Below are 10,247 nucleotides of genomic sequence, written 5' to 3' on the forward strand. Positions count from 1 at the left end.
AATAAACCTATACTTGCCGCTGCTGTGTGGCGTGTGTGATGAATCTGTCTGAATTGTATCCTCTGCGTCTCGGTCGCGCACCACTTTGAGCTTCGCTCTACTCGCAAGCGCAACCGATGAAAAAAAAACACAGTCTGATTCGATGTGGAAAAAAACACCTTTGTTGGATCGTTTCGAAAACCTGTCCGATCTACTTGCGAGTTATCGAACGAATCCATTAAGTTGGATGATATCATTGATTATGTAGGGACCGATACGAAAAGGATTTGCAGTCTTTTTAAGCGCAACACATGCTACTCATCGTTCACTTTGTTAAAAAAAGATGAAGTTACAACCATTATACCAAGCCATTCTTCATAATATACATACCACATTGTAAAATGATGATTTTCTAACCTTTTCAGCTTGGAAAAAATACTTAAATCCAGGAAATTTGAAAAAAAAATCGTATTTTTCTAACAAATTTAAACGAATTTCATATTAAAACAACAAAACATCATCATTTTACTCGCTGCGCCATCTGGTTGTAAATCTAACGTAAATTCGTCAATATATATTTCACTAAATTTGACTTTCACACACGTAGGGTAGCACGGGGTTAGTTGGTCATTTTTAAATAAATTTGGTTATAATTTTGAAGTACGAAGTTTTGCGTTAGAATTTTATGTACCACAATGAAGCTTACCTTTTTACCCTTTGAATGAAAAATAACCAGAGAATCATTTATTTGACACTTTTCTTTTATCTAACGTCTTTATATTTCAAAATAAATTGACTAACTAACCCCACACACGGGGTAAGTTGGTCAATATATAGGGCATGTCTATCGTATAATAGGCATGTTCTTTAATAAATTTGCGGAACAAATACAAATTCCGCTTCTTTAATTTGGAAGCTTGCGGGCTCAATATTTTCTGCTTTAAGCGGGTTTAATATTTTCTGCTTTAATCCATTGATCGCTAGGTTGTTTCACAGATCATCTAACGATTCCGCTGCATACTAAATGTTTCGCTTACAGCATCGGGTCTCTTGTTTTGAGTTTTTCATCCAAGTGAGATCGGTAATTATCATGAGGAAGTATTAAACTTCCGGAAAGAGGAGTCATCCGACGTTCAACTCGGTTCAAAGCACTGCATTCTGAATTCTGAAACTGTATCGAGAAGATTTCAAGCTGCCATGATTGAAAAACATGTGCTTTTCTGACATTGTACAGGAAATTATTCAGAATTGGCGAAAATCCACGACTATGAACTTTCTCTGAGAGAATTTCCATGAAAACTGAATCAAATACCCCTTTGATATCGAGAAAAAAGGAAACCATTTGTTCTTTGCGAGCAAATGCGATTTGGATTTCAGAAGATAGCAGCGCAAGACAATCGTTTGTCCTTTTACCTCGGCGGAAGCCAAACTGCGTATTTGACAGAAAATTGTTCGTTTCAACCCACTTGTCCAAACGAAGTAGAATCATTTTCTCTAACAATTTACGAATACAGGATAACATTGCAATCGGCCTATACGAATTGTGATCGAAAGCCGGCTTGTTGGGTTTTCGTATGGCTATCACTCTCACTTGTCTCCAGTCATGTGGGACTATATTCAGCTCCAGTAAATTGTTGAACAAGTTCAGCAAACGCTGTTTCGCCAAGTCGGGAAGATTCTTCAATAAGTTGAATTTAATCTTGTCCGACCCCGGAGCTGTATTGTTACATGAGAGGAGGGCAATTGAGAATTCTACCATCGAAAAATTCTCATAATCGCCATGGAGCGGAATGTCGCGTACAACGCTTTGTGCAGGAACGGAATCGGGACAAACCTTTCTTGCAAATTTGAAAATCCAACGGTCAGAGTATTCCTCACTTTCATTTTGTAAGTAGGGAATCGCTGGTGCCAAAAAGCGATCCCAGTGTATCGCGAAACGACAGTGCCGAGTTCGCGTTAACGTGACCGCAAAAAACCCGCTTGGAACGCCGGCCTAGCGATTAGGATGGCCCGTGTTCCACCGGCGTTCCAAGCGGGTTTTTTTGCGGTCACGTTAACGCGAACTCGGCACTGTCGTTTCGCGATGCACTGGGATCGCTTTTTGGCACCAGCGATTCCCTATTCGTTTTCTTTTCTCGTTCAACAAATATATTTCACTCGCGATCGGTATTCTAAGGCGCACAAGTGGAATAATCCCGCGTTTTCCAGCACCGATTACACTTGCGTTCCTTCGTCTAACCTTTTGGTGCATCCGTATCGGCCAGAGGTTCAGAACTTAGAGACCTATTTTTTTGCGCGCCAGGAAGCTTCCGAGTACGACCGTCGGAAGCTTTTTCTGTGTTTTTGAGAGAGAGCCTTAACGCACTCAAAGCATTTTGTAACGCGTTCGTTTGCGCGGGGTGTTTTGGATGGGCAATTTTCAACTAAAACTTGTTTTTTCCCTATCTCCTGTTTTTAGTTCCTTTTTTAAATATTTTTTTTAATATGTGACAATTCGTTTGTTACAATTTCCAGCCACGCATTCTCCTAGCCGTATTCCAAAGAGTGCTCATAGCTGTCTCCCTTGACAAACCATTGACGAACTTCCGCCAATATCCACGCTTTTTGCTTTAATCAGATCTTTTAGTTTGGCTTCTAGAGCTTGGTACTTTTGAAAACATTCCACTAATCCAGTCTTCCTGAATTTTTTGAAAGCGGATGATTTTTTAAAGGTAGACCTTTGAACACTCGTTGTCTCACCAAAGTGATGGAGGACGACGTCGGAAAGTGGTAGCAGGAACACGTTTCTTTTGAGCTTGAAGTGCGCTTTCGTAAACCAAACTCGATATAAAGTTATACTCTTTGAGTGGAGGAAGTTCATGCATTGAAACAAGTGCTTCAGATATTATTTCTGCAAATTTTCTCCAATCAATATTTTTCGTGAGGTCATACGCAATATCGACTGTCTCACGAGAACCTGATTCATTGGCGATCGATAAAATTATTGGCAGTCATTATTGATCACTACTGTGGGGATCTTGGATTACCTTCCACGTGCAATCCAGGGATAACGAAGAAGAGCGAAGTGATATGTCTAGCAAGCTTGCCCGTGCAGGAGGGTTGGCTATTCTAGTTGCTTCCCCAGTATTCAAAACTGTCAATTTGAAGTTGTCGCACAGGTCATAAATCAAAGTGGCACGGTTGTCATCGTAGAGTGATCCCCATGCTGTTCCATGGGAGTTGATGTCACCTAAGATTAACCGCGGCACCGGCAATGCCTCGATGATATCAAAAAACTGGTGGCGGTCGACCATAGTTCTTGGAGGAATATATATCGAGGCAATGCAGAGGTCTTTGCCATTGATTTGTGTCTGGCAAGCGACAACTTCAATGCCTGTCATCGATGGGAGAATAACTCTATAGAAGGAGTGACATTTTTTGATCCCCAATAGTACGCCACCAAACGAGTCTTTTCGATCGAGGCGAATTCGTGGAAATTCAGCTCTTCGGCTGAAGAAAGCCATGTTTCACAGAGGGAAAATACCATCACAGTTTGAACTATGAAATAAAAATTTAAATTGATCTAGTTTAGGGATGATGCTTCTGCAATTCCACTGTATTACAGTGGTTAAATCCTTGACCTCTTGCACTGAATCAGGCATCGAGGGAAATGAACGCTGCTGAAAAAACACACTTTTCTTTCAAAATGTTCTCACAATCGGAAGCAAACATAATACTATGCTTTTAAGAGGGTCATTTATATTTAAAGCATTTAAAATGTGGTCCACCAGGTCAGAAAAAGGCAGAAAGGGCAAGCAGACCAGATTGTGGCTGTTGCCTTGACCGCGAAAATGGAACAGACGGACCGGGTGCTGCTCCGGGAAGTGCTGAGGACCCCTGGTGCGTAGAAGAACCGCGTAAACCAAGAGGTACTTGCTTCGGTCTATTCTCAGCTATTCAAGTCTATTCAGACTTTGAAACCGTTGAATTGTTAACGAAGAATCAGTTAAATGAAATTTTAAAAACTTGACATGACATTCAAAAATCTTGGAAAGATTTTCCGGAGGAGATACTTAGCTTCTGAATCTTTCTACCGGCAAATAGAGAATCTCGTAAAGGCTTTTGGAATAGTTAATAACAATTCACATATCTCTTTGCGGAAATAATCGGCCGGTTTGTCGGCTAACCTCGAATCGATCCAATTTTTGACTTTATCAAAAATGGAGAAGTGCTGGTCAACCAGGCCATGTTGCATCGATCGAAAAAAAGGTAAATAGTAATCGGACGGAGCAATGTCTGTGTATTTTTGACCGGTTTCACGACATGCGGCCGAGCATTGTGGTGCTGCAAAATTACTTTATCGTGTCCATCGTGTTTATCGTGTCTCGTATTGTGGCGGTTTTTCATTCAGTGCACGGCTCAAACGCAACAATTGTCGTCGGTAGAGGTCCCCCGTAATGGTTTCATTCGGTTTGAGCAGCTCATAGTACACCACACCCATCTGGTCCCACAAAATAGAGAGCATAACCCACTTTTCATCGCCAGTAACGTTGCGATGCAAAAAATCCTTTCTTTTATGCCGTTGGAGAAGTTGTTCGCGCGTGAGAAAAACGGCGTTCGACGTCTCGTGGCTTCAATTCATACGGCACCTAATTTCCTATCTTTAGGATCATTCCCATTGCTTTTAAACGATCGGATAAACGATCAGTTTGCTGAGCTAAAGTAGCTGACAGTAGCTTTCCAACGAATGTCTGGAAATTTGATTCACTGGAATAATAATCAAGTTACGCCATCTGTTGTAAAACCGAAGAAACTAACCGGTACACCTAATATAAAACAATTAAGTCTTGTCAAGCTAATTATGAAATACAGCCATTCCATGCCAAACCGATATAGTGGCTCTCAGTTTTCACTGAAAAGCGGTAGTTTTGTTCTTTATTGCAAAATATTAGACCCGTATTTTTCTATTTTTTCGTTAGGGTGGTGACCATTTCCATTTTAGGGAGGTCCGAAAAATCATTTTTTCAGCTTTTTCTTGAAAATGACTTTTTTCAAAAATTCATAACTTTTGAATCACTGAATCGATTTAGATGATCCTCATATCAAATAGAAGCTAATTAGCTAGCCTTTTGTTAAAAAAATATTGAGCTCACAAGAACAATGGACTTTGTTTTTTAATTATTGATTATAGTTGTTTTTTTGTTTTTTTATGGCTTTGAACTAGAGGGCACTATATTTTTTAAATATTTTTCCTTGAAAGCTGAGATTTTTTTACATAACATATCTCGATAACAAAGATGCTATTTTTATGTTTTCAAATAACTTTTAATTACAATGGTTCCCAAGGAGATTGATCCGGCCAATACTCCGGAACTAAGCCCAATTAAGAAATACTGGTCAATTGTAAAGCACATACTGAAGAAAAGGGTGAAACTGGAATTGAACGGAGGGATCTCAAGCGAAAACAGAAGTTAACAGCCAAACAAGTAAGAACAGGGTTCGTGCAAAAGATGATGTACCGAAGAAATGTTCGATTGAATGTATTCTGAGTGACAAATTCAAGAATAAGCGTGACCACAGACCAAGTCGGAAGAATTTTTTTGATGAAAAATCCCCCGACCAGAACCCGAACCCGAATCCGAGCCATGCCGGTGGCATGTGTGATACTAACAACTCGGTCACTCGTTATATCGCTCAAATAGATTTGTAAAAATCGAAAATATGTCTGGTCATACCGAAGCGATTGTTCCACATTCACCAAAATAGGGTTTAGTGGGAATGTCGATGTAAGTTATGGCAGCCTAACAAAAAATTAAGCCAGTTGGGCACAACACTGATGGTTGAGTGCGACATGCGGGGGTGATTGCGGGCGACTTTCCGATAGAGGTGATACATTAGGATACAGGATTGGAAAAGTTCTGAGAATGTATTGATTTTCAGATAAGTGCATTTATTTATTCTTATAAACCATTTGCAGAAACTAAGTTTTAAAAATACAGTGTGATTATGCATATACAGCTGTGTATGTATATTTGTGTGTGGAAACCAATCTTATACAAAAAAAAACTAACTTTACTTTTGCTTCCACTAAATCTTTGGCAAACGCTTCTACACTTCCTTTATCTATCAGTTTTTATGGGGTGAAATAGCGATGCACGACACATGGGAGACATCAAGCTAACTACGCGTAAGTTTATCAGTTGGGGAAAGTACGGCTACAAGCTAATAGTCACAGCAATATGCTTAATTAATAATGGTCACTCTCACTTTCTCTCGTATCGCATTTCTACACGGGTCTCTGCGCTCTAACCTCCTCCTCCTACTCATTGTACTAAATCACAGCAACAGTCGTGCAAATCTTCGATAATAATATAGTGAATACTTTTACAATTTCAATCTTAACAACAAGCTTTTAGCGCATGCGGAAATAGGTTGAAATGCTTACTAACTAACGGGGCCAAGGGGTTCCACGGTCGCCTCGGATGCTGGATCACGTGCCCAGGAGAGGTTTACATATGCGGCGCTTTCAGTTCTGTTTTTGGCGGGCGCATTTGCATATGTGGGTGTGGATGTGTGTAGATGGGAAGTCAATGGCATTAAATTACAAATCGGGTCGGGAAACGAGTATTTTGCTCCTAATCGACGATTCAAATTGATTGATTGAGGGAGTGAGAAGATCAATGTCGAGGGCTGATTTGAAATTTATATGACTTCTCCGGCATTGCCAGCGAACCCACCGGTACGAAGTAGGATTGGTTGGCGACCGGTGCGATTTTGTATGATCTCAGCAGATTTGCAATAATCGAAAAGCTGATCAGCTGTGTCATCTTGTAGCCCATGCATGACCGACGGCCAGCTCCGAACGGGATGAAGAAGTCCGGCTTGACGAGACGATCGTTCTGTAGGAAACGCTCGGGGATGAACGTTTCCGGTGTTTCCCAAAGGTCGTCAGACATGCTGAGGTCGTAGTTGTTGAGGAAGATTAATGTATCCTTCGGCACATCGTAACCTTAAATATTTGTTTTGGTTTTAGAAAAGCGAGCGCTTTATAAAACGAAAAGAAATATTTACCTGCTATCTGGCTGTCCCTGTTGGCAACGTGTGGCACTATAGGTGAAGCGATCAGTCGGAGAGCCTCCATAATTACGGCTTCAGTGTAGCACATCCTATTGCGATCCGACAGATCGATGATTTGTTTACCTTCCGATTCCAGAACGTGATCCACTTCAGCTTGAATTTTGTGCTGAACTTCTGGATGTTGAATAATGTAACCGAAGACTTTGACGAGGAAGTTTCCAACGGCGGAGTGACCACCAATGATGTCCTCCAAAGCGAACAGTGCAGTTTCCCATTCCATATCAGGACCGATCTTCTTCTTGACATACGTGATCAAGCTGTCCACGTAGTCGTTCTCCGGATTTCCATCCACCCAAGTATCGTAACGATCATTGATAATCGTATCCAGCATGATCTCACGGATCTCCTCAGTCAGCTGATCCATCCGCTTCAAATTGCTGCGGTGCAGGGGCAGCAGGAATGGGAGGAAATCGGCGGCGTATCCTTGGTTCACTTCATAGAAGATCAAGTCGAAGTTTTGCACCAACTTCTTGAACTTTGGATCATCGAGCTCAAAACGGTGACTGGCAAAGTACTGGGAAAACACATTCGCACAGATGTTCATTATGATTGGTTTGATCTCCATTTCCCCGCATCCGCGGCTTTCACCAATCGTTAAACGAATTTCCTCGTTGACCAGATTATTCAGCACATCGAAACGGCTGGAGAAGTTTCGTGGGAAGGTATGCGGAACGAGCATATCGCGGCGTGCTTTCTGGGTTTCCGACCAGTCACAAAATGCGAGAGCTTTAGGAGCAATAGATAAATGTAAAAATGAGTCATGAATTCAACTCGCATTAAATAGTTCAAGTTTGAATACTTACAATTTTCCTTATTCCCAGAGAACAACAGTTGGTAGCGGCGGAAGTTGGGTCTACTATCAAAATGCTGGCCCTTGTTGATTAACACTTCCTTGATGTTGTCAATACCATTGACCACCACTGCGTCCACATAGCCCAGCTTCAGACTAACAACCGAGCCAAATTTCTTCGCCAAAGCACTGAATGCTTGGTATGGAACTTCATAGCCATCCAGCTCCTTAAGGTTTCCGATAATCGGGAAACTCTTCGGCCCGGGAGCCTTCCTGGATGTTTTCACCAACATGTTGTTGTTGTTGTTGTTTTGATCAACCGCCGAAATCACTGGCCACCACTGTCCAAAAATGAGCGATTTCACTGATTTCATTTTATCACTTTCAGCGTTCACTTTTTGCTGAATCTCCGAGAGCAGCATGATCAGTGTGACCACGAAACAAGTCACCAATAGATAGATCGTGTTGGAACTGAACAGGAAAATCGACAAACCTTCCATGATGATGTCTACTCGCAACACAAAGCTCAGGTGCACAGAAAGATAAAGTGATGTTTGACGAGACAAGCAAAAGGCTTCGATCTTTCCAGCACCAACTGGAGGACCCGTGTGATACTGATCTAGTGCTTCCACACCGCTTTTATAGGAGGACGAGACTTTCGAGCAGAACACACCCGCCAAGAAGAACCTCCAAGAAAGAGTAATTCACAAAAACATAGATCTTCAATGCGTCTCACCTGGAACCATTACTAGCGTGTGAGGCGAGCCATCCTGGGCGCAAATTGATTGCATATTCAAATCATCCCGGGCGCTGTATACATATTTAGAGCGTAAGGAGGATCGCTACCGGTCCAACGGCAGAATCATCCCTTCCGAGGAGTTTCACTAGCGGTACACATTCGCTATTCGTTCGTGATGGTTTCAATATATGACTGATGTAGAACATCTTCCCTCAGAACTAGAATTTTTTGGATATTTTTAGATCAGAAACGGAATTAACAATGAGCACGTTGGGTGGTTTACAATGGTGTTTTATTATTAATTTTTCGAAGGCAAATCAAGTAATATTGATATTAATCGAACTGTTATTCTAATTCTATTCGGCACATTCGATATTCCTAGATACCGCCGAAGATTGTCTCCCGCGATCAAGAACGAATGAAAGTTAAATCATTCCAACGAAATCGAACCGAGCTGAGAACTGATTACTTATTTCGGTCGAGATGATCTTGAATTTTGATCAGCTGTAGAGGCGACTGTTTGAATATATATGTATATCGAATTGATGGCTAGGCAATGTTATGTTACGGACTTTGAAACACGGTAGAATTTATGCAGATCGGATGCCCACTGTGTGGCGAGTCCCATTCATAACCGTTCCTGATAATAAGATCCCGTTCTTAACATCACGTGGCATGCAAATAGTGTGTCTCTCGATATGCATTATTCGAATAGTCACGGCTAGGAATGAGCTGAAACAAAACAATTGTCATTCGTGATGATTGTAAATATTAAGTAAGTACTTTCCTAACAGTTATCCCGGTTGAATTAGCGTTGTTTTCAGTTGTTGTATTGATACATTCGGAGAGAGACTTCACTTCATTGCATAAAAATTTAAACCCACATTTTGTTTGACGGCTAACGCTCTAAATTGATTCAAATATTTCTTCTGATGATAAAGAACGTTTTTTCGTTTGAAGTCGATGTTGGCCGATTTTCTTCATTATTTTTTGGAAGACAGCCAATTGTGCCAGAAAAGTTCTGTTTTTTCATCACAAAGGATGATTTTACGAGTTTTGCGAGATTTAGTTAGATTTAGATGTTATGATTGGATAATTAAATTACAATTGGTATAATACTCTCCGTATCCTATGGATAATCCCCGTATTGATTGTTTTTCGTTTTAGTACCCCAATTTGCCCACCACTCAACGATAAATGTGGATTTTTTGGTATGGAATCGAAGTTATAATGACAGTGCTAAAATTACATTTGTTAGTATTACCATTTGATTGAAAATGAACGACCTATCGACATAGTCCCATAAAAATAGAGTGGTCGCCTCTGTACCATGAACATTTTGAACATGAACATGATACCTGATTCGCTACACACGTTTGACGCACCTCTTGTAACCTGTCTAGTTACAAAAGCCCTTGCTTGCTTATAAAACTGGAGTTGTTGGATGAGAGACGCAACGTAGCAAAGGTCTGCTTCATTGCAGACCTGCTGTAAGGCAACACTGACTGTTCTACTTTTCTCAGCACTTTAGACATTAATATACGTCGTCGCAGCCTTCGTACACACTCGTTCTTTAGTACCCCTTCTGCTAGAACGAATTATGGCTTACATGAACCAAGGAGG

General features: G+C 41.0%; 1 protein-coding gene across 1 annotated transcript; it reads right to left on the reverse strand.

Moving 5' to 3' along the window:
• Positions 1 to 6,044: 6,044 nt before the first annotated feature.
• On the reverse strand, positions 6,045 to 8,464 carry LOC129778377 (cytochrome P450 307a1-like). The gene is made up of 3 exons (XM_055785247.1): positions 7,899 to 8,464; positions 7,030 to 7,821; positions 6,045 to 6,967 (listed from the first exon to the last, which is right to left on the reverse strand). Exons 1-3 carry the CDS (start codon positions 8,383 to 8,385, stop codon positions 6,636 to 6,638), a joined length of 1,611 nt encoding a protein of 536 aa, XP_055641222.1. The 5' UTR covers positions 8,386 to 8,464; the 3' UTR covers positions 6,045 to 6,635.
• Between the last annotated feature and the right edge of the window lie 1,783 nt (positions 8,465 to 10,247).

The sequence above is a fragment of the Toxorhynchites rutilus genome, chromosome 3 (assembly GCF_029784135.1).
Source record: "Toxorhynchites rutilus septentrionalis strain SRP chromosome 3, ASM2978413v1, whole genome shotgun sequence".
Lineage (NCBI taxonomy): Eukaryota > Metazoa > Arthropoda > Insecta > Diptera > Culicidae > Toxorhynchites > Toxorhynchites rutilus.

What these genes read in the sequence shown, in the direction of transcription:
- LOC129778377 (XM_055785247.1), bottom strand. Translation starts at nt 8,385, where the DNA reads ATGGAAGGTTTGTCGATTTTCCTGTTCAGTTCCAACACGATCTATCTA. An exon ending in CTCTGGGAATAAGGAAAATT is followed by an intron (nt 7,822 to 7,898) that starts GTAAGTATTCAA and finishes TTGCTCCTAAAG; the next exon opens with CTCTCGCATTTTGTGACTGG. An exon ending in CAGGGACAGCCAGATAGCAG is followed by an intron (nt 6,968 to 7,029) that starts GTAAATATTTCT and finishes CAAATATTTAAG; the next exon opens with GTTACGATGTGCCGAAGGAT.